This window comes from Mirounga angustirostris, unplaced genomic scaffold, assembly GCF_029215605.1.
Source record: "Mirounga angustirostris isolate CCGP_5_RB_7025 unplaced genomic scaffold, mMirAng1.0.hap1 SCAF_4, whole genome shotgun sequence".
NCBI classification, from domain to species: Eukaryota; Metazoa; Chordata; class Mammalia; order Carnivora; family Phocidae; genus Mirounga; species Mirounga angustirostris.
The window spans coordinates 154,234,576-154,259,270 of NW_026991712.1; the positions used below are offsets into that span (position 1 = coordinate 154,234,576).

Here is a 24,695-nt window from a genome sequence, read left to right on the forward strand (position 1 = left end):
GCGTCGGGCTCCCTGCTCAGCGGGAAGCCTGCTTCTCCCTCTCCCACTCCCCCTGCTTGTGTTCCCTCTCTCGCTGTCTCTCTCTCTCTGTCACGTAAATAAATAAAATCTTTAAAAAAAAAAAAAAAAAAAAAAACCACAATAAGCTACCACTACACACCCACTAGAATGGCTATAACCAATAAGACAGTATATCTAGTGTTGGTGAGAAGGTAGAAAAACAATCCCTCAAGTATCACTGGTGGGAATAAAAAATGATACAGCCACTGCAGAACACAGTTTGGAGGTTTTTAAAAAGTATAAACTTACCATACAACACAACCTCATTCCCAGGATCTGCCCAAGAGAAATGGAAACATATGTACACACAATGACATGTATGTAAATGTTCACAGCAACATTTATGCCAAATAGTCCCAAACTGGAACCAATCCAAATGTTCATCAACTGGTGAATGGATTAACAAAATGTGGTCTATCCATACAATGAAATATTAGTCAGCAATAAAAAGGAATAAACCTCAAAAACATTATGCTAAAAGAAGCCGGAAACAACAACAAAAAACTACAAAGTATATGATTCCATTTATATGAAATGTTCAGAAACAGCACGTTTATACAGCCAAAATCAGATCAGTGGTTGCCTAAGGTAAGAGGTTCCCAAGGAGAAAAGACTGCAATTGTGTAATGGGCACAAGGAAACTCTTTGGGTTACGGAAATATTTTAAATTTAGATTATGCTGATGGCTGCACAATTCTACAAATTTGATAAAAACCACGGGATAACAGAGAATTGGATTTTATAGTATGTAAATGATATCAGTAGCCTTAATTTTAAAAATTATGCAGGCATCTAAGGCTGCATCTAATGTATGTAGTGGAATTAAAAATCCTCCTTCCTCCTCTTCCTTCCTGAATAATTCAGTCTAGAAGCCATTAGATGATGATGATGGCCAAGTGGTTGGGGGAAGTCACACACACAGGCATGGTACATGAATACATTCCCTGGAACAGTGAACCCAAGTATCAGCAAACATGCCTATCATCAATATTGTGGCTTTTAAATACCATTCTCCACTAAAAGGACCTGTGTTCCTTGGAGAAATGGCTAATACAAGGGCTAGGGTAGGGAGTACAAAATAAGCCAGCCAGGTATGTCTTACAGGGCCAGAAAGTTACAAAGTTCTCAATAGTGGGGACATGTCCAAAAAAAAAAGCCAGCATGAAAAGACTCCCCTTGACCAAATATGGTACAATTTCAACATCAAAATATATAATGTTATTAATAAATTATAACCCATTAAATAGGGGCACCTGGGTGGCTCAGTTGGTTAAGCATCCAACTCTTGGTTTCGGCTCAGGTCATGATCTTGCAGTCATGGGATCAAGCCCTTTGTCAGTCTCTGAGCTCAGTGTGAAGTCTGTTTCAGATTCTTTCTCCCTCTCCCTCTGTCACTTGTGCTCTCTCTCTCAAATAAATAAAATCTTTAAAAAAATGGATTATAACCCATTAAACAAAATAAGAGCCCACTGAATTCATGCTGATATATCAAAGAGAAAAAATGAACAGGGAGAAGAGAAACCTTTCCCTTAATAGTGCAATGCCAACTGATGAGTGCAGAAAGAATGATGGAATTTGAAAAATACCATTTGACAACCAGCATAGAGTAACTATTCAGCCAAGAAACATCAATGGAAGCTAAAAATAGTGGATTAGAATTTGATGAGAAATGGGGTGGTTACATAATTTCATTGAAAGTGACATAACTCGGACGCCTGGGTGGCTCAGATGGTTAAGCGTCTGCCTTCGGCTCAGGTCATGATCCTGGGGTCCTGGGATCGAGCCCGACATAGGGCTCCTGGCTCAGCAGGGAGCCTGCTTCTCCCTCTACCTCTGCCTCTCCCCTGCTCATGCTCCCTCTCTCCGTGTGTGTCTCTGTGTCTCAAATGAATAAATAAAATCTAAAAAAAAAAAAAAAAAGTGATGTAACTTTCCCTCAAAATACTTACTAAATAGAGAGGTAAAAAAAAAAAGTAATCTTACAGCAGAGAAACGCAGCATATCAAGTGATCAAGGTTAATATCAGGGTAATGGGATAAAATGAAAGCCTGTATCACCTGATAGGATGCAACAAGAACACACCACCCTTTTTCAGGAACAGCAAAAGGAACATCCTGCTAAACATGCTGAAGGGGACCAGAATTTGCCACCCCAAAATATGCTACTTTGGTAAAAGGATTATTTTAAGCCAAAGGCAAATGAGAATCAACAGAGGCAGGAAGAGCTCTCTGCCCTCTCATTATCTGCCTGAAACCAGGCAGATATCCCTTTGAGGAATATGTCCGTCCCTCTGTACCTGGGAGAGAAGAGCTACAATGTGTTTGCATTTCCATTTCTGTGGAAGTAAGGAAGTTTGATAATGTCTACAGTAGTAGACATAATACTGATGTAACAGTGGTATGTTTTCTGGCCCTGTAAGACATACCCTGGCTGGCTTATGTAACAGATATAATTATCATTATGGAAGTTTGTTTACTTTCCATTAGTTCCTCCACATATTTCCTATATGCCCCACAAATTATCATCCCTTGAAGCCCAAACCCGCTTTTCTTTGTAAAAAGGTACTTAAGCTTCTGAGTCTAACCAGTTCTTTGAGTTACATTTCCTTTCCTATGAACTCCTAAGCATGTAAATATTAATAAACATTATATGCCTTTTCTCCTGCTAACCTTTCTTTTGTTAGTTTAATTCACAGGCCCCCATGCACTGAACTAAGAGGGCAGAGGAAAAGTTTTTCCTCCCTAACAATGCATAACCTGAAACGAATCCTGAGGAAATATCAGACAAATCCAAATTGCAAGACATTCTATCAAATAACCAGCCTATAACATTCAAAAGTGTCAAAGTCATAAAAGTTGAGAAAAGACTACAGAATTGTTCTGAATTTTAGGAAACTAAAAGAAGTAAAATTTTAATACATGATCCTCAGTTGGATCATTTTGTTATAAAAGACATTACTGGGACTTGTGGAGTAATATGAATTAATCTGTAGATTAGGTGATGGTATTTATCAATATTAATTTCCTGATTTTAAGGGCTATATCATAGCTACAAAAATGTATCTGTGGGAAGTACATGCTGAAGTATTCTGGAGTGATGGGATATCATGTCAGGAATGGATTCTGAAATGGATTAGGGCAAACTCTGTAATGGGCCAGATAATAAATATTTTAGGCTTTGCAGGCCATATGTGATCTCTGTTACACAGTCCTTAGGTTTTTTTAAAAAAACATCCCTTCAAAAATGTAAAATCCATTCTTAGCACAAGGGCTGTACAAACACAGGCCGTAGCTTGCATTTGGCCCACGGGCTCTAGTCTGCTGACTACTGGTTTAGGGGTGGGGGACTTTTTGAACTATTCTTGCAATTTTGAAATTATTTTTTTAAAGATTTTATTTATTTATTTGAGAGAGAGAGAGCACGAGCGGGGCTGAGGGGCAGAGGGAGAGGGAGACGCAGGCTTCCTGCTGAGCAGGGAACCTGATACGGAGTTCCATCCCAGGACCCTGGGCTCATGACCTGAGCTGAAGGCAGATGCTTAAACAACTAAGCCACCCAGGTGCCCCTAGCAGGTATTTTTTAAAAATAATTTTCGGGGCACCTGAGTGGCTCAGTAGGTTAAGTGTCTGCCTTTGACTCAGGTCATGATCTCAGGGTCCGGGGATGGAGCCCTATATCGGGCTCCCTGCTTGGCAGGGAGCCTGCTTCTTCCTCTCCCCCACTTGTGCTCTCTCACTCTCTCTCTCAAATAAATAAATAAAATATTTAAAAATATATATATCTGCTAAACTCCAGAGCAATCACCTGAAATGTTCTCAGAATGGCTGTAATAGAGATGAATGAGGCTGAAAGCTGAAAGCTTACTGGATAAAAAGCATTACCTCTCACTCCACCATGTGCTGGGAATTTTCCTACTGCCAATTTGGGCCTATTCCTCTACTCACAGGATCTAGTACACAGTTGAATGAAATAATGGATGAATCCACCTCATTTCCTAGGCAGGAAAACTAATTCCCTCCATATAAGGTTGGAAAACACATTCTTCATCCTTTAGGATAATTTTAACGTGACTTTTTACTTTTTAAATTTTTATTTATTTTACTTTTTTAAAGTAGGCTCCACGCGGGGCTTGAACTCACGAACCTGAGATCAAGACCTAAGCTGAGATCAAGAGTCAAACATTTAACCAACTGAGCCACCCACTTGCCCCTTAATATGACTTTTTTTTTAGTTAGGTACTCAGATATCATTTCTCACCCATCAGACTGGCAAAAATTCAAAAGCTTGATAATATATTTGGTTGGCAAGGCTGTGAGCAAATACAGTAGTTCCCCTACTTTTTAATTTTTCAATTTCTTTTTATTTTTAACTGAAGTATAGTTGACAAATGACAGTAGTACCCCCCCCCTTCCCGAAGTTTCACACCTAGCAGTTTCAGTCACCCACAGTCGGGAAGACATACTGTCAGGTCAACTGGAGCCTAATGCTATGTCACAATGCCTGTATCATTCACCTCACGTCATCTCATCATGTAGGCATTTTATTATCTTATATCAACACAAGAAGGGTGAGTACAGGACAATAAGACATTTTGAGAGAAAGAGACCACATTCACATAACTTTCATTACAGTATATTGTTATAATTATTCTATTTTAAAATTATTCATTGTTGTTAATTTCTTGCTGTGCCTAATTTATAAATTAGACTCTATCATAGGTATGTATGTATAGGAAAAAACATAGCATATATAGGGCTTGATACGATCTGCACTTTCAGGCATCCACTGGGTCCTCTGCAAATAAGAGGGGACTACTGTAGACATTATCTTACACCACTAGTGGAAATACAGAATGATATAAGCACTATGTTGGGAAACTGGACAATAGTTAATAAAACTACATATGCATTTATTCTTTGACTTAGCATCCCCAATTCTAGGAATTTATCCTGAAGGTACACCATGAAAATTAACTCTTCTATGCTAGATAACTCTATCATTGAAAATTATTTGTGTCTTCAACTCTTCCACAAGTGCGCTAGTTCCTCAAAAGAAGGACTGTCTAACTCCAAACCTCCTATCTACCAAGACAAGGAAGGGATTGACCCTCTAAGGCAATCAGGATTGGCACTGGTTCCTCCTCTGGTAGCATCCAGGGGCATGAAAGAGAAGCTGCTGCAAGAGCCCCTCCTAAAAAAAAAACCACGAACAAGTAACATTTATCTTTGCGGTTGCCTGGGCTGCTGGGTTCTTGATATCTGGATCAGTTCTCACCTCTTGGAGCACTTGCATAACAAGCGTCTACATAAAAGGTACCCCAGGATGACTACTAGGAGCCAAAAGAGGAAGCCAAGGTTTTCCTCAGCTCAGCAATCAGTTAGCAGCTACTTAAACAGCAAGCTCCAAAGGCCTTGCACAAAAATCTTCTGTTGCACTACTGTGAGTATACAATCTTCACTACAAAGCAGTAGTCACCAGGTTTGAAATAAGACCAAGGAACTGGTGACATTTGAGGCATCAGGTTGAAGAGCCAGGAAAGAGTCTAGCTAAATTGACTCAAGAGTAAGGGTAACAAATAGATAATGAGGGGGAAATTCCTTTTCTGTAGGTACTGTAGCTAATAGATGAAAAGGGAATGGGAATAACCCTTTTGTAAATTCCTAATAAAATAATGGTGATAATTACCAATGGCCAATGCTATCAAAACATGGGAGAGATCTGACATTACCTGCCTCCTGACAACTGTACAGTGCACCAACTATTAAGTGTTCTTCCCCAGGCCCCCAAATCAAACCAGAATCAGATCAAGCTACTAGTTTACGGGAAATAACAGAGGTCATAAAAACATGTTAAACAACCTCTCAGGGATGCAGTGAACAAAATCCAGTATATAGGAAAAGTCTAGAGGACAAACTCAGTTTCTTCAACAAATGAAATGCAAAATGAAAAAGAAAAATGGTGGAAAAACTTAGATTAAAAGAAACTTAGAAGCAGAGTGACCAGACATCCCAATTTGTCCATGACAATCAGGTTTCTACCTGTTGTCCCAGTATAATTGTTAATAGAATTTCCTTTCATTATCAAGTTTCCCAGTTTAGGTAATAAATGGTAAGATCACCCTACTTAAGAGACATATTAATCAAATGAACTGTGTTTGGCATAGTTTGGATATTGATTTAAAAAAAAAAGAAAAACAGGAGTGCCTGGGTGGCTCAGTCGGTTAAGCATCTTTGGCTCAGGTCATGATCTCAGGGTCCTGGGATCGAGCCCCATGTCGGGCTCTCTGCTCAGAGGGGAGTCTGCTTCTCCCTATCACCCTCCCTCTGTGCTTTCTCTCTCTCTCAAATAAATAAAATCTTTTAAAATTTTTAAAAATAAATAAAAAATAAACAAATAAAACAGGGGTGTCTGGGTGGTACAGTTGGTTAAGCGTCTGACTCTTGGTTTCGGCTTGGGGTCCTGATCTCGGGGTGGTGAGATCAACCCCATATGGTCTCTGTGCTCAGTGTGGCATCTGCTTGGAGTTTCTCTTTCCCTCACCCTCTGCCCCTCCCTCCTGCTCTCTCTCTCTCTCTCTAAAACAAATAAATAAGTCTTTAAAAATAACCAAAAAAGCAAAGAATACTGACTGGAAATTTGATGATACTAGTAAATTCTTTTTTTTTTTTTTAAGATTTTATTTATTTATTCATAAGAGACAGAGACAGAGAGAGAGAGAGGCAGAGGGAGAAGCAGGCTCCCAAGGAGCAGGGAGCCCAATGTGGGACTCGATCCCAGGACCCTGAGATCATGACCTGAGCCGAAGGCAGACGCTTAACCATCTGAGCCACCCAGGCGTCCACGATACTGGTAAATTCTTATTAATTGTTTTAGGTGTTATAACGGTAATATGCTTATGTTTTTAAAGAGCCCTTACCTGTAGAGATACAAACAAATATTTACAGGTAAAATGACACAGTCTGGGATTTGCTTTAAAATAATCGGGTTGGGGGACTAGGTAGAGATGCAGAGGAGATAATATACTGACCACGAGTTGATAATAAGTAGACACTCAAGATATGAGACTACTCTATTTTGTAACGTTTTTGATATTTTCTATAATACAACATTTTAAAAAGAGAGTTTTTTAGTGAACAAAATTTTCCTACTTCCAGAAACAAATATCCTAGAAACCCTCAGCTTCTTACTCTTAATCTAAGAGCAAGCCTTTGGCATCCTGCTAAATAGAATTATATGTTTATTCAGAGTTACCTGAAGCCAGGATCTATGAAAAATTTTCTGCCACACAAAGGATAAGTCACAGCTAGTATTCTTCATTATTTTACCTTTCTACTAAAAAAAAAAAAGTACTTTCCCTTTCCTAATAGGAGAATCCTATCTCCTGAAGGCACTCTCAAGTTGTTCTTTCCCTTACACAGGAGGACAGGAAAAATGAAACACCTTAAACCTAGTCTGATGAACTTTTCTTACTGCCAAAAAATAACCCCAAAAGAGTTGTTCTCATTTTAGTCCACATCCTGCTATGCCCCAACAGGCCAATTTTTAGCAGAAATCAGTGAAACTCTATGAGAGGGCAGAAGAGCACCCAGCTGCCACTGCCTTATCTTAGCCAGTAACAGAGTTTCCATGGGCAGGACATAATGATAAGTGATACCTAGAGTTATCCAAGGGAAAACAAGAATATGAGAAAACATATGTAAGCAAAATGAAGTGTGAGGACCAACAACATATAAGTTTTCCAACAAAGATGGCAACACAGTAACTGTTACAGCAGCCTGGGTAGAATTCTGAGCAATTTTACCTGTATTGACTCATCTAATCCTTAGAGCAACCCTTGAAGAACCTATTATTATCCCCATTTTTATGATGTAGAAAACTGAGGCAGAAAGAAGTGAAGTAATTTGCCTTCAACAGGGCCAGGATAAGAACAAGTTCTGGAGACGTTTTTCTTTAGAGTTACTTTGAAAAGCAGTTGTTTAAAAAAAGACAGACAAGAAAAGCAGGTGTTGGTAAAATGAAAATAGTGCTTTCTCTCTGGCAGGAAACAATCTTGACACTACCAAAAAGGGGTTTCAAAGGCTGCCTAGTTTTGGAGGAGGCCCAAAAGAACACCTGTCCTTGGCCGTAAAAGTCTACAAAAAGCCTCTCGCACATGTGACATGGGAGTGGTCAGAGGGCTGAATTAGTATCAGTTGCAAACTTCAGTAGCAAACTTCTTGTTTGCTAAAGATGTTTAAGCAAAGGCTGGATAGCTTTTTCCTAGACAATATATAAAAAGAATTCCTATACAGTAGGGAGTGGGCTAGAGTTAGAACCCTTCCAGTATAACCCTAATAAGGATTTCTTGCTGTAAATCCTCCCAACTACAGGGCTGACAAAGTCTATGGCAATTTAAAACTGAATCAAAATCGCAATCATTCTGTGTTCCAGGAAGTTGCCAACACCAAACTTTTTTCCCCAGGAGGCCTAGCTGGGCCAGTGAATAGCCAAAGACACAACAGCCTTTCTTCTCTGCAGGGACACCAGTTACACCACAGACCACATCTAGCACCCCTTCAAATCAGGTTATGTCAACAATGCAATAACCATGTCTGAGTGCCAGTCAATAAGCTGGAATCATATTCCTGGAAGACGTATAAGTTGACTGAAGGTTACAGGCTAATTAGTTCAACCCAAATCATTATCATATGTATCATGCCTCTTAAGGTTGATCAGACCCTACCAAGACACGTAAGAGCCACCATCAAGCTCGTCTAAAACAGACCCATCTATCCTTTTTCATCAAGGAACAAAGAGAAATGTAGTACAGACTGAGTGGGCATCATTTTAAAGCTGTGCCTTGACTGTTCTTCAAATTATTATGGGCAACAATCTGTAAGGTTCTAAGCACATGACTAAGATGTAGTCAGTAAGGAAGGTTAAGATTCTGAGGGGGGCCAGTTCTAACAACCATGCAAAGGGATACTATTTTCTAGCCCTTTAGGGCAAAGCAGCCAAAAGCCTCAATAGCTCTTAGTTTGCTAGGACTACCAGAACTAAGTACCATAGGCCAGGTGGCTGAAACAAAAGACATTTATTTCCTCACAGTTCTGGAGGCTAGAAGGTGTCAGTAGGGTTGGTTTCTTCTGAGACCTCACTACCTGGCTTGTAAATGGTTGTCTCCTCTGTGTCTTTGTCATAAATCCTCTCTTTATAGGGCGCCATTCATACCAGGGTACACCTCAATGACCTCATTTAACCTGCAAAGACCCTATCTCCAAATACAGTCACATTAAAGGTAATATACTTATTATAACTTCAACATACAAATTTTAAGGAGGACACAATTCAGCCCATATCAATAGTTATACTCCACAGGAATAAAAGACAAATTCAATATGGCCACTGCAAGATGGCAGTGTACAAATCCTAGCTCCCTACATTCAAACCTATAACCCCGAGATCACAAGTCGCATGCTCCACCAATTGAACCAGCCAGGCGTCCCTTGGGTCATCTATTTTTAAATAGAGATCAAATTCACTGCCAGTAGCTCTCAATTTTTAGTTCTTCATATTGTTTACCAGAATCATTTTTCTCTTCTTTCAACTTGTATTTGCTCAATTGCTTAACAGCAATATTCAATAAACACATCTACATGGTAAGGATTTTGTAGAATTTAAGTGCATCATTGTGCTCACTAGGCACTGATGCTCTCCTAGGCTCTGAAAATGAATAGAGAGAACAAAACTGAACAGCAATGAGCAGGGGTAAAAGATAAAATCGAATAAAGCCTAAAAGAAGAAAAAAGGTAATAAAGGCAGGGGCCTGGAAGTGACAATAGACTGTAAAATACCAACTCCTACCCCCAGTATACGGAAATTTAGTAAAGAATGTCACGAACATGTCTTTTTGGGAAGAGAAAACCTGGGTCTGCAAAATAATATAGATTAAGAATATACTATATTAGATTAATGAAGTATCTTAGATGGAGAAGCAGAACAATATAGTTGTTAAGAATATGATCTCAGGGGGCCAGCCTTTGAGCAACAGCAACACAAGATGGCAGCCACCACGGGCTCAGACAATTTATGAAAACCTAATATACAGTCCTAAAATAGAATGTGGACCTAAACACCCAGAACCACCCCCCTTTGTAAGATTTGTAACAAAAATTAATATGAATGTTAATAGTTAATAGTTCTAATGGAATGGTGGACCCAAGAGCCGTATCAGTGCTAGCAAAATGGCAGAATTCATATAGCATCAAAGTTGTCCTGCAAGACATACTGCATGAAGCATGGGTGTTATACGCAAACAATGAATCATGGAACACTACCTCAAAAACTAATGATGTAATGTATGGTGACTAACATAACACAATAAAATAAAATTAAATTAAAAAAAGTTGTCCTGCAAGAGCTCCAGCACCTAATGATGTCTAAAGAAAACATGAAACTCCCTCAGCTGCCCAAAGGACAGTGTTACAGCAATTAATCAAAAAAAGAAACCACAAGCCCTCCCTCCTCCCCCCCTTTTGATTTAAGCAGTCATTTCCCACAGGAGTATATTTTCTGGATACGTCTTATAGACCTCAAAGTACTGGAAAGGAAGCTCCCATTCAAAGGCAATTTATCTTAGGATACTGTAAATGATACTAATTTATTGTCCATTTGAAATACATAAGCTGTGCTATTAAAAATAAATATATATATATAATCTCAGGGCACCTAGGTGGCTCAGTGGGTTAAGCATCTGCCTTTGGATCAGGTCATGATCCTGGGATCAAGCCCCGCATCGAGCTCCCTGTTCAGTGGGAAGTCTGCTTCTCCCTCTTCCCCTCCCCACTGCTCTCGTGCTCTCTCTCTCTCAAATAAATGAAATCTTAAAAAAAAAAAAAAAAAGAATATGATCTCTGAAGCCAAAATGCCTAGGTTTTACTCCCAACTCTGCCACTTACCAGCTGTTTTTTGGTTTTTTTAAAGATTTTATTTATATATTTGACAGAGAGAGACACAGCGAGAGAGGGAACACACAAGCAGGGGGAGTGGGAGAGGGAGAAGTAGGCTTCCCGCCAAGCAGAGAGCCCAATGTGGGGCTTGATCCCAGGACCCTGGGATCAAGACCTGAGCTGAAGGCAGACGTTGAACACCTGAGCCTCCTAGGTGCCCCTACCAGCTGTTTTATCTTGAGTAATTTATTTAACCTCTCTGTGCCTTGGTCTTCTCATCTGCAAAATGAGCATAATAATAATCCCTGCCTCATAGAATTGGTGTGAGGACTGAATGACCTCAAATTTTTTAATGCTTAGAATGCTACCTGGGACCTATGAAGTCCTTAGAGTTTGTTAGTTAATTAACTAAATACAAAATAGCACACGTTCCATCAGAAACATTAGAGCAGAGGGTTTAAGACAACAGATACTGTAATAAGATTCTGTGGGGCTGAATGCCAGTTTCTATTACTTATTAACAATTTCCTTAACCTCTCTGTACCACAGTGCCTTCATCTATAAATAGATTGACTTGGATGGGGCGCCTGGGTGGCTCAGTTGGTTAAGCGACTGCTTTCGGCTCAGGTCATGATCCTGGAGTCCCTGGATCGGGTCCCGCATCGGGCTCCCTGCTTGGCGGGGAGCCTGCTTCTCCCTCTGACCCTCCCTCCTCTAATGTGCTTTCTCTCATTCTCTCTCTCTCAAATAAATAAATAAAATCTTTAAAAAAAAAAAAAAGATTGACTTGGATGATCCACTTCATCAATAAAATGGACTTGTATTACCATCTTATCAGGGTATTCTGAGGATTAGAAAAATGCTTAGCACACAGTAAATGCTTGGCAAATTTTACCTATTCTTATTCTTCTGTTGTTTCATTTCTCAACCTTTCTTGACTAAGCATGATAAAACAATTAAAGAGTCTGTCCTGCTTCTACTAGGTTTATCTAACATGTGAATCAGTCTACCAATAATCTCATGAAGCAGTCTTCACTTCTGATCATGGAAGCATGAGTTCAAAATATTAGGAAAGATTGGATTTCTGCTTCTTGCCATGATGGGGAAACAGAGACCAGATTCCTCCTTGTGCCTCAAAAAGTAAAAACAAAACAAAATGCTACATGTGAAACAACAGCTCTTAGACATTTTACAGAAGGGAAACATACAAAGTAAGCCCTAAAACTGCTCCAAAGTAAGTCCTAAGATTGCCCCAGTTTACTACCTAGAGAACATTTCTAGGAAGCAACACAGGGAGTACCCAAAGAGCCGAGCTGTCTACCCGAGTTGAAGAGTCAAAACTGAGAAGCTGGGGAGGTTAAGGGGGGTAAAAGTTGAAAGGCAGAGTACTAGAAAGGAGAGAGCTCAGCAAGGGGGTTCCTCTTGAATTTTCAGTTGAGTGATGTGGGTAAGAAAACTATCCAAGAAAATGAGTAGGTAGTACACTTCCCAGAGCTCATACAGGGCCAGGAATAGACCATGTTCCCACCAGCATGAGTGGGGAAAAAAAAACTCATAATGCATAGACGTCGAGTAGAGTACTCAGAAAGCACTGCCTCAGAATTAAGGAAAAATTAGCCCCAAATGCTGCTCTAGGCCCACCCAACAAAGCCAAAAAGTAATCCTTGAAAGAATCAAACTATTTCTGAATAATATAACTGCATCCCAGAATAAAATTCAAGAATGTTTAAAGAAATACAAACATATGCAGCAAACAAGGTAAAATCATCTTGCTGTATCACTGAAGTGGTACTTGGCATGGGACGGATACAAAAGAAGAACGGAATGAAACACTAACACAGTTACCAGACATGGGAACAAGCCTAGGAAAAAACATAACAAAATATAAGAAGTTTTCAAGCCCTAAGTTGCAAGACCACAGATGTGAAGAGATAGTACTTCAAGTCATGTGCCAAGAAGGGGGAACACGTTAGGTCGTGAGTGCTACCCAACTTACAATTTTACTCAGCATCACACAGCAAGTCTAGGACCTCTGGAAAGGTGACGTCAGAAGTCAGCCTCTAACACTGTCCTATGTCAATGTCTAACACTGTACTAATATGTCTGTGGAATTTGAGCTCCTATATCAAATAATGTCACTGAAGTTTGTATATAATAAGTATTGCTTCTACTCAAATTTCTCGTTTTCCTGGTAATTTTTTTTCCTAACAAAAAGCTTTACAAATACCTATTGATCAAACATACTTTCCTTCTTGAAAAATTCTTTGATTGGTTTCCAAGATACCTCTCTCTCTTGATTCTTGCCATTCCTAAAAAGCCCTACTCCTTTTCAGTCTCTCCTCTGTTAGTTCCTCATCTCCCCAATCTCTTAAAGTCAGATGGCCTCAGGGCTCAATCCTTTGACATTTCTTCCTTCTTTATCAACAGACAGTCATTGGATGATCTCATATATCTAATCATTTGTTGCACTTAAACACTGATAATTCCTTATATATCTTCAGTCCAAATTTCACCTATCTTTAACTGAATGTCTAATCAGTGATCCCTGACAGTTTCCCAGTCTCAGTTCATGGTTTTTACAATTTTCTAGCTGTTCAACCCCCAATTTTCAGTCATCCTTCACTCATATTTTTCTCAAACTCTGCCATGTAATCCATCAACAAATCCTATCAATTCTACCTCCAAAATACATCCTCAAATCTGACCACTTTTTACCACATGTACCACCATGGGTTCAAACAACCACTGAATCTTACCAAGATTATACCAGTAACCTTCTAACTATAGCCAGAGGGATCCTTTTGATTTAAATCAGATCATAATATTCTTCTGCTTCAAACCCTCCAACAGCTTCTCATGTCACTCAGGATAAAAACAAAAATCTTTACAATGGATTTAAAGCTCTATTCCATTTGGCTTCTCACTATGTCTCAGACCTCATTTCCCACTTCTTACCTCTTAACTCATTCCATATAAGCTTCACTGGACTCTGCTGAACAAAGAACACATGAAGCAAACTCTTAGATCAGGTCTTTGGCACTTAACTGTTGCCTCTGTCTGAAACACTCTTCTCCAGATACCTCTATTCTGGCTCTGTGACTTACCTTCAGCTCTTTGCTCATATGTCAGCTTATGAGTGAGGACCCTCCCTGACCATCTTATATAAAATGTCAACCCCTGGGCCTCACATTCCCTACTCTCCTCAACCTATTTTATTTTCTCAATATCACATATGTCCATCTGTTATATATTTACTCATTGTCTCCCTCCACTAGAATCTAAGCTCCTCTGAGGGCAGAGCTTTAGTTCTTTCTGTTCACTCTTCTGTTTTCCATGCCTAAAACAGTGTCCAGCACATAGCATGTACTCAAATGGTGACTATATAAAAAGGCAGAAAGAAATGAGAAGAGAGTTATTTTCAGCAATCTGAACAAATCACTTAACCTATTTCAGAATCAAATTTTCCTGTTGTGTAAAATGTGGCATTTGGACTAGTTAACCTTTAGAAAGCTCTAGCATTCTGTCATACTATGCTCCTCCCATGGAGTGGTCACAGGGCTGTCCTACCATCACAATGGGCACATAACTGTCTACTGATATGCTTTCTTTCTCTTGAATTTTGAATATAGCAGAAATATCTGACATACATTCCCCTTACTCTTCTCTGTGACTTTTATTCTGTTCCTCCCCATTATTAAGGAGAAAGGTTTGGGTTTTAGCTACTAGGCCAAAAGCAATCACCAAGGCCTACATTCACGTCAGAGCAGGTTTCCTTACCTCCACTGCAGCGTGCGGCTGGAACAGGGACTGCCAGGACTGCTATGAGCTTGTGGGTTCAGGAAAAATGCAAGAGGAGAAGTAGCCAGGGCACAATCAGCACTAAATGGGATTTTAGTGAAGTACAGGGCTGGAGCTGATGTGGGTGAAAACATGTGCTGGTTTACTTCAGATCCTCGGCAAAGAGTAGAGATTCTGACAACATACCACGGTAGAAAAAAGCAGGGTCAGGGATAATTTCTCAACCAAAAAGAAACATATTCAAAGTGGGTTAGTTTAGGCAAGAAGCTCAAAAAAAAAAAAAGTGGTCAAAAATCATTCTCGAATATCATACTTCAGTGCAATGTTGGCACACAGGGACCATTGAGACTAAAATTTAATCCACAGAATTAAAACCAAAAATGTAATCTTTGGGTATTCAAAGTATTTACATTTGGCTTCTGGAAAAATCTACAACAACTCACCAATTAGCAAGCAGTAAGTAATATTTTGTGTCAATGACTAAAACTTCCTAGAGAAATGTATATATCCATAAAAGTAAAACATTAATAGTTAGACTATATCTACCATAACACCAACTTATTTAGCTAACTTTTGCCTAATGAAACCTCAAATAACATCATTTAACTCTGTATAATAAATTTTGCTTCTACTTAAATTTTAGTTTTTTAGGTTACTTTTTTCCCCTAAAAACAACCTAACCATCTCGATATGTGTTAAGTCCTAATGAAGACTATTAAGTAAATAACATCATTAGACTGAAATCAGATGGTAAATATGGACTTCTACTTTGTTGATCATTGATTGATAGGTCACAGATGATGAAAAATAATTGACAGATGCACAGCATTTAATTTGCTATAGTAGGAACATGGCTTTCTATACAAATACCATATTTAGCCACAATATTTCATTTCAAAGATTTAAAAAAACAAGTATCACATAAGCACCTGTTTAAAAATATTAGTTTCCTGTACTGTTATTACTGTTTATATACGGTTACATTCTACTTGTGTTTAATTATATATATTCAAAGGAAATCTTTGCCTTCCTACTAATTATCCCTTTAGCTGGCTTCAGCATATTTCCCAGAGGAGTACACAATATGTGGATATAAAAGGATAGAAAGATAGAGGGCAGAAAAGTATTTTAAATTCCAGATGTGCCCAAATTTCCACAAACTCAACATAATAATAAAAATTACAAGAATTGAAAATATCAACTTTGGCTCTCACTTTCAAAAATAATTTTCACTTTTCTAAAGAACTATTGCAAAAATCAGCTCCCTAGTATATATAAGCTAGAGCTAATTAGAACATACAATAAGACAGTTCTTATTAACCTAAATAATATTGCTTATACAAAATTTTAGAGTCTCAAATCTTAATATGTAAAATGAGCCTTAGCCATTTTGATGAATATATAATTAAGATTATAAATCTATGAGAACCAAATTTCATTCTTTTTTTATTATGTTAATCACCATACATTATATCATTAGTTTTTGATGTAGTGATCCATGATTCATTGTTTGCATATAACACCCAGTGCTCCATGCAGAATGTGCCCTCTTTAATACCCATCATCAGGCTAACCTATCCTCACACCCCCCTCCCCTCTAGAGCCCTTAGTTTGTTTTTCAGAGTCCATAGTCTCTCATGGTTCGTCTCCCCCTCCTTCATTCTTCCCCTCCTGCTATCTTCTTCTTTTTTTTTAAACATATAATGTATTATTTGCTTCAGAGGTACAGATCTGTGATTCCAAATCTCATTCTTTATTTGCTAGTAATTAACTCCTTGGCAAACTGGTTATACAATGAGGCTAGAGTTTAAAAAGGATTGTTTGAAAAAGGAAAAGTGATTTATAAACTACTTACTAGCTCCTCAGGGGGAATTTTCCTAAGCTAAATTCAAAGTCACTAAAACAGACACAATGATTACCGTAGTGTACCAACAACATTTGGAGAGCATGATTTTGACCACTTATGTTCTCTTAAACTACAAACTTAATTTAAAAAATTTACAATTTTGCTAACAAATCCTCTTCACTTTAAATGACACTTTAGTTCATAAAGCTTCTTTTTTATGGTCTTTAACTTTTAGTCTTAGTAGGAGGATAAACACTTTTTTAAACATAGGCCAATCTTTCCAATTATATACTTCAGACAAGTCCAGTCTTCCAAAGTCTGGTCGAATCATTACTTAAATCAATGAGCATCCACTAACACAGAAAGGCAATGACCCAAAGGAAGCCCACTGAAGAATTGTGTCTATTCAAGTATACCACACTATCTCCAGGTAAGCTCTAACATTCACAGGAAGAAAGTCAAGGGCACGCCCTCCAGCCTGAGTTACGCAAAGGCAGTTCAAGACAGATCACTGAAGTGTAATGGATTCTAGGACACTTCTTTCCCTGGTTCCCTACTTTGCTGATCAATGCACTCTGCACTTCTTCATTAAATAAGCCTGAGCAGCTCTTGGAAAAGCTACCCTGACGTGGAAGCCATCTTCCATTCCCCAGCTATGAAATCCTTATCTAAGTATTTTTCTATTTCTATTTTATTTCTCTATTGGCCAACACAGAAATAAAATTCAGGTCACACCCTGAAGGACTCAGACTTGGATCTGCAAGGGCAGATCTGAGGTCCTGAGCTGACAGGCCAGGGGCAGAAATACAATACCCTCTCTAGTCCAAGGAGAAGATACTTTCATTTCCATTTGTTTCTCACATTCATGGGGCTTGTATATGCAGCTTCGACACTAAGTTGAAATACACATCTGCTTTCACGGCAGGAAAGAAAGATCTTCATTGTTAACCCAGTTCCCCAGGTACCTAAGCACCCCTAAAATGGTATCTAACTCAATGTCATAATTAGAAGCCCCGTGGGCCCCTGCCAGGGACCAGTGTTTTGACCTTGAATTTGTGAAGCCAGCTCAGCCCTCTTTCTGACAGGCATCTCCAAAGCAGAGTCTTTATCCAAGCAAATGAAAGTGTGTTAGTTGGCATTAGTTCTTTTCCTAACATCTGCCAGTTTCCACTCAGATACCCCAGCCTCCTTACTGAATCCGCAGACATGGTGCTCCCAGTCTCTCTCTCCTCCGTTTCATCATTTTCCTGGCTACTCAAAGCTTTTGCCCTCTCACACTCGGGAGTCTTGGCAGGAAGTTCTCTCACACAAGGGGTATGCGGTCTATAAGCCAAAGGAAACTTACAAAGGCTTCCCAAACTTAAGAGAAAAATTAAAGCACTGTTCTTCAAAAACATAATATTCAGAATTTCCCCCCACCCCCACCTCAAAAGACCTAAGAGCCCAGGAGGCAGCAGTGAGGCACAGTGAGGAGTCCCAGATCCCAAATGAATCAGCTGTCCTCTGATCTGCCTGACATCATTCACACTAGGCCTGTAACAAATCAGAGCGTCAGAGAGCACCTTGTTCCTCCTCAGTGACAAGCACCAAACTCCCTCCCCCACAAGTCAGTTGCAACCTCCAACCCTGAGGCCTGGTAGCAGTGAAGACTCTGGCAAAAATTGTATATACCAACTTGAAAACTCACACTGTGACAGAAATACCATTACCTCTGGAGGCGTGGGCCAGTATAGAACAGCTGTTGCAGTGGGCAGGGGACTGGAAGAAAGCATACTAAGATCCCAAATCAGTAAATTAAGGAGCTAAATATGTGGGCATTTCTGCAACATTATTCATTCTCAAACCCACGTCCGGTGGAGGATGACAATCTTTTCTTTTTTTTTTTTTTTAAGATTTTATTTATTTATTTGACAGAGAGAGAGACAGCAAGAGCAGGAACACAAGCAGGGGGAGTGGGAGAGGGAGAAGCAGGCTTCCTGCCGAACAGGGAGCCTGATGTGGGACTCAATCCCAGAACCCTGGGATCATGACCTGAGCCGAAGGCAGACGCTTAACGACTGAGCCACCCAGGCGCCCGAGGATGACAATCTTAATGTTAGGGCTCAAAGCATAGCCATTATTCAAATTCTGAATTTGATCAATTTAAATAAACTCTGTATTCCTTCCTTAGACAAAGTTCAGCATCATTTTTAATTCAATTTCTACTACTCTCTAATCACTTGAATAAACTTGTAGTGAGAAAAGCCATAGGAAAGCTAAGAAAATAAACCCAGAAACTATTTGGTTTAATTTCAGTCAGTAACTATTAATGAAATCATTTGTATGGCAGATATTACACAAGACATTATGGTAAGCTACAGAAGAACTCTAATGAAGGGTAAGCTACTTAACTTCCATATGCTTTGTTTTCCCTATCTGTAGAATGAAAATAATTTAAGGTACCTAATAAAGAGGTTGTGGTGAAGATTAATATAAGTAAAACAGAAAAGTGCCTAGCAAAGAGGAAGTGCTATAGAAGTGTTAGCTATTTTTTTTTTTCAAAGATTTTATTTATTTATTTGACAGGGAGAAGCAGGCTCTCCGCCGAGCAAGGAGCCCGACACAGGGCTTGATCCCAAGACCCTGGGATTATGACCTGGGCCAAAGGCAGACGCTTAACCGACAGAGCCACCCAGGTGCCCAAAAGTGTTAGCTATTATTATAGTTCTTGCCCTCCAGGAGCTGGCTCCCAATGTAGAGGAGGAGATAAGCCCAAACATACAAGAAACCATCTGACAAAAACAGCCTGGCCTGAAGAAAGCCAAGTGCTCAGGTAAAGCCAAGTGATCAAGTGGAGCTAAAGGAACCAGAATAAGCAAAAGTCTTGGTCCCCTGTTTCAGAGAACCTGCCAACTCTGAAGGGTTCCTCTCATTTATTTAGATGACAAAGTATGTCAAACTATTTTTCTAGGGTAACATTCAAAGGATTAACTCCTACCCCAACCAATACTTTTTCAACTGCAGGTCACAACTCTTTAGTAACTCATAAAATCAATTTAGAAGTCAGGTCCAACATTTTCTTAAAAGGGAAAGAGAATGAAATAGAATAGAAAATACTAGAGTGCTTCACACAGTAAGACCTGTTTTGTGAAATATGTATGTTTGTGACATTTATTACTGATAATACACATATATATATATATTTTTTTAAGATTTTATTTATTCATTTACTTGAGAGAGTGAGAGAGAGAGAGCACATGAGAGGGGGGAAGGTCACAGGGAGAAGCAGACTCCCCGCCGAGCAGGGAGTCCGATGCGGGACTCGATCCAGGGACTCCAGGATCATGACCTGAGCCGAAGGCAGTCCCTTAACCAACTGAGCCACCCAGGCGCCCCTGATAATACATATAAATACAAGGGCAAACGATGTGATGGGCTGCAGTGTAAGATCTATTTTTTATTAAGGGTCAGAAACTAAAAAATTTGAAAGCCACTGTACTTATTACCCAAGCAAACTCACTCTCACCTAGTAGCTACAGACACTCAATTCCTCCCATTACCAGTCTAATCACTTGGCTCTCACAGCTCCTATTTCAGAATTCCCTGCTCTCTGTAAGTCCTAATGAAAATGGAAACACTCTTCAGAAATCTACAACTTCTCAATAAGTCCTGAGTCCCACTTTGGGAAAGTTTTGTGATATTATCAGGGTCAGTCACAAAAGCCCACACTCCCACAACTAAGAAACCAGCCATGGTCTATCCCCGTCCCAAGCCAAGGCCATGCAGTTAAGGCCAGGCCCTAAGTTTCTACTCAACACAGTCCATTCTCTAATACCCAAGCCCATTCTCCTGAGTAATAGTAATAGTAATATAATAATGATGACATAACAGCAACCAACATTTATAAGTACTTACTATGTACTGGATTTTATTCTAAGCACTCTACACATAATACCAAGGTAGTCCTCATCACAGTCCTATAATACATGTGCTATTATTATAATTCCATTAAAAAAAAAAACATACACAAAGAGGTTAAAATCTTTAAAGGGGTGGTAAAGGGGAAGGTACCCTTTCCTCAATATATCTGCACCTAGTTACCCTACATATGAATTATGCTAGCCAGAAGTATTCCTGTGTTCAGCCAAGTTAGTGAACTGAAGTAATCTCTAGAATCAATGTTATGAACCGCTATGTTATAAATACCTTTCAGCAGAAGATTCTGACAATAGCAAATACATTTCTCTCTAGTCTGCTGTGCAATAATAAATTGGGAGAGGAGAGAGAGCATGGAGCTCCTTAAATAATGCTAAAGGTTGGAAAATACTTGATTTTTAGAGAATGAGAATCCTATCTTATGTCCTTCATCTGACCCAAAGAAAGTATCACTCTTAACTCCTAGGGTTTAACATATTCCCACAGAGAGCACTTTCTTTAAACTTACTGGCATTATAATATATCTGTGCCAATATTCCTTTAGCTTTGTCAGCACTAGGAAAGCTTAACATTTCCCTGGGATTGGACAGCACTCAACAACTTGAGGTAAGGAAAATCAAACAACAACCTTTTCTTATTTGTTCACACAACTATTTATCGACTGCATTACCACCCTTAGGGCCACGCGAGAAGGGTCTCTGCTATGGGCTTCTCACTTTAGCAGTTATGCAAAATCACAAACGCAAAAAATAAATTCACTAAAGAAATGGGTTGCCTCTGTCACACTTGTGATCTGGAGTACTGCACTGACTGACAGAGTGCAACCCTAAAAATCCATTCTTATAATTTACACTGTTCAAACCCCAGGAAAACACTTGCCCACATCTTTCTTCCTATGTATGTTTTTTTCTTCCTATGTATTTTTTAAGAAGACAACCATGTCAGATTGCTGTTACAGACTGTGAAACAGCAAACTTCTGAAAGAACCCTGCTGAGAGTATAAAATATTTTAACAGCAAAGGGCCTTAGGCGTAAGCAAAAAGACTAATTAACCTGTCAAATCCTTCCTCCTCTCGGGTAACATGAGTGGAATAGATTTCTTGGCTAATACAAGTACTGGTTCCAAACACAGCCAAACTAACTATCTACTTGATTTCTTTCTGTTCTAATTCATGGTTTGAAAGATATTCATCATTTAGCTCAGTATGCATAACAGAGCACATGGCAGCTGAGGAACATTTTGCAGAATTAAAGAATTCATACTACTAGCAAATTTATTTTTGTGCAGGTCTAGACATAACATATGTAAGGCCATAGACTAACTTTTTATACTGATAACTGTACAGTTAATGCTAAAATTGAAATGTTTTTTATAAAAATACATACTTAGATTTATCTAAAAATCACAAAATTTTTAAATTTAGCTTAACTTTTATTTATTTATTTTTTTAATTTTATTTATTTATTTGACAGAGACACACAGTGAGAGAGAGAACACAAGCAGGGGGAGTGGGAGAGGGAGAAGCAGGCTTCCCGCGGAGCAGAGAGCCCAATGCGGGGCTCGATCCCAGGACCCTGGGATCATGACCTGAGCCGAAGACAGCCGCTTAACGACTGAGCCACCCAGGCGCCCCTAGCTTAATTTTTTAAAAAAGATTTATTTATTTTAGAAAGAGTGCATGAGCAGGGGGAGGGGCAGAAGGAGAGGGAGAGAGAGAACCCCAAGCAGACTCCCCACCGAGTGCAGAGCCTGAGGCCCAATCCCACGACCCTGAGGCCATGACCCCAGCCAAAACCAAGAGTCTGATGCTCAACCGACTAAGCCACCCAGGCGCCCCAGTAATTTTAAATATTTAAAAATAAAAATAGGGAGACCTAGGTGGCTCAGTTGGCTGAGCATCTGACTCTTGATTTTGATATTGGGTCATAAAATTGAGCCCCGCGTGGGGTTCCTCACTCAGCGGGGAATCTACTTAAGATTCTTTCTCTCCCTCCCCTCCTCCCCCAGCTCGTGCTCTCCTGTGCTCTCTCTAAAATAAACAAATAAACCTTTTTAAAAAATAAAAACAAAATAACTTTGGAAGCATGAAAATTTTCAATTTTTAACACTTTATGTTTTTTGTAAAAATATATTCAAACTTGTGCTCACTTCAGCATCACATATACTAAAATTAGAAAAATACAGAGAAGATTAACATGGCCCCTGCACAAGGATGACACACAAATTCATGAAGCATTCTGTATTTTTGTATTTTGTAATATATTTTTGGAAACTGAAAAAGTATATATTCAAACTTGGTACTCTCTGAATACAATTACATTTTATTTTTAAATCCTCTAGATCATTATAATAATGAGTACGAGCTATAATCAGGACGGAGATAGAAAAGCAGGAAAGTGGAGCTTAAGAAAAAGAAATAGGGATGCCTGGGTGGCTCAGTCGGTTAAGAATCTGACTCTTGGTTTTGGCTCAGGTCATGATCTCAAGGTCATGAGACTGAGCCCCACTTTGGGCTCCACGCTCAGCATGGGGTCTGCTTGAGATTCTCTCGCCCTCTGCCTCTGCCCCTCCCACTTGTGTGCTCTCTCCCTTTCTCTCTCAAATAAATAAATCTTTTAAAAAAGGAAAAATAAAAAATAAATCTTTAAAAAAAGAAATAGAAAATCTACAAATAAGTTTGTTTGCTTAAATGAAAAAACAAAACTAATGAAAGTGAACAGACTTCACCACACACAGAAAGCACACATACAATTATCAGTGGTAAAGAAAAGACAATAAACAGGAAATAAGCCATTATATTCAAAGAAGTGAAGCAAATGTCAATATAGAAAGAAAGTATAATTGTTCTTAAAATAATATTATCTATCCAATATTTAGCCAAATATAAAGGTGTTTTTTTCTCCTGTGGTTTAACGGTGATGTAATCACAGAAAACAAAAAATATTTATAGGTTTAATGTAAATTATTTTGAAATTTGACACTAAAATGGCTAAACATTTAAGCTGGATAAAAAATGATGAAACAAATGGTCACTGACAAGAATAAAGACTTAAATGAAATTAGTAATTTTACTGATAATAAAGCGAGAAAAAAATCATACCTAACTTTTTAAAAAAATATATACGACTCAGTTCTATAGATGATAACAGGAACAAAAGTCATGTTGAACAACTTTGTTATATATATTACTGAGTTATCTGAAGAGGAAAATGAGGAAGTAGAAATGAGAATTTCATTAACTGGAAACAAAATACAGGTTCTGACTTATGAAAGAACTAAGAAAAATTTCTCAATTTTAGGCATTAATATGGTCAAACTTTCACCTGCAACTATGACAGAGTTATGGAAACAAAACTTACCATTCTACTACGAACCCCCATAAAACTAGACAAAACATACGAGGCAGTAGTTTTCAGGCACTAGGAAAATGCAACACAAAAATGCAAGCCTAGAAAAAAGGGAAACTCAAATGCAGAGACATCCCAGTTGTCCCTACCCTCTGCTTGGGAACAATTTTCTTACAGTGGCAAAGAGAGCTACAGTTCAAGCAAAACACAGTAGTTCCACTAAGCTGAGAAGGCACAGGTTAGAGTTCAGGGCAGCTAATCAAACATACATTGAACATTCATCAAGAAAGACCACAAGCTAGGCCATAAAAGAAGTCTCAAGAAATTTCAAAAGATTGAAATCTTATAAAGTAATGTTATCTGAACACAACAGAACTCAAAATCAATTACAATTTTTAAAAAGCCTACAGGATTCCCCAACATTTGAAAATTAAACCACACTTCTAAATAATCTATTGGTCAAAGATGAAATGACAAAAGAAATTAGAAAATAATTTAGATTCAATTAAAATTAATACACAAGATACCAAACTTTATAGTATGCAGCTAAAGGAGTGCTTAGAAGGAAATTTATAGCTTTAAATGCTTACGTTAAAAAAGGAAGATCTAAAATCACTAACTTATGCCTCTACATTAAAAACTGAAAAAAAGCAAATTAAATTCAAAATACAAGAATACATAAAAGTAAAAACAGAAATCAATGACTGAAACACTGTCAACTATACTTCAATTTAAAAGCGGGGCGGGGTGGGATAGAAGAGCCCTGTCACAAGCTCTAGAAGCTGCCTGGATGGCTTAAG

General features: G+C 38.7%; 1 protein-coding gene and 1 non-coding gene across 17 annotated transcripts in view; one reads left to right on the plus strand and one right to left on the minus strand.

The window, feature by feature from the left end:
* Nucleotides 1-24,695, minus strand: part of MAST2 (microtubule associated serine/threonine kinase 2) — a 219,630-nt gene that overhangs the window by 86,855 nt on the left and 108,080 nt on the right. For 8 of the 16 annotated variants that reach the window (XM_064589222.1, XM_064589220.1, XM_064589219.1 and 5 more), the window contains one exon: nucleotides 14,766-14,960. The exons of 6 other annotated variants lie outside the window; for them this stretch is intronic. In XM_064589222.1, the coding sequence (XP_064445292.1) occupies nucleotides 14,766-14,960 (195 nt within the window). Of the gene's footprint in view, nucleotides 1-14,765; nucleotides 14,961-17,825; nucleotides 18,120-24,695 lie in introns of those variants that run through there. 2 more of the 16 variants (XM_045897789.3, XM_045897790.3) reach the window with 2 other exon arrangements.
* On the plus strand, nucleotides 22,689-22,795 carry LOC123860604 (U6 spliceosomal RNA). Its single transcript, XR_006794733.1, has one exon. It is a non-coding gene; the product is annotated as a U6 spliceosomal RNA (small nuclear RNA).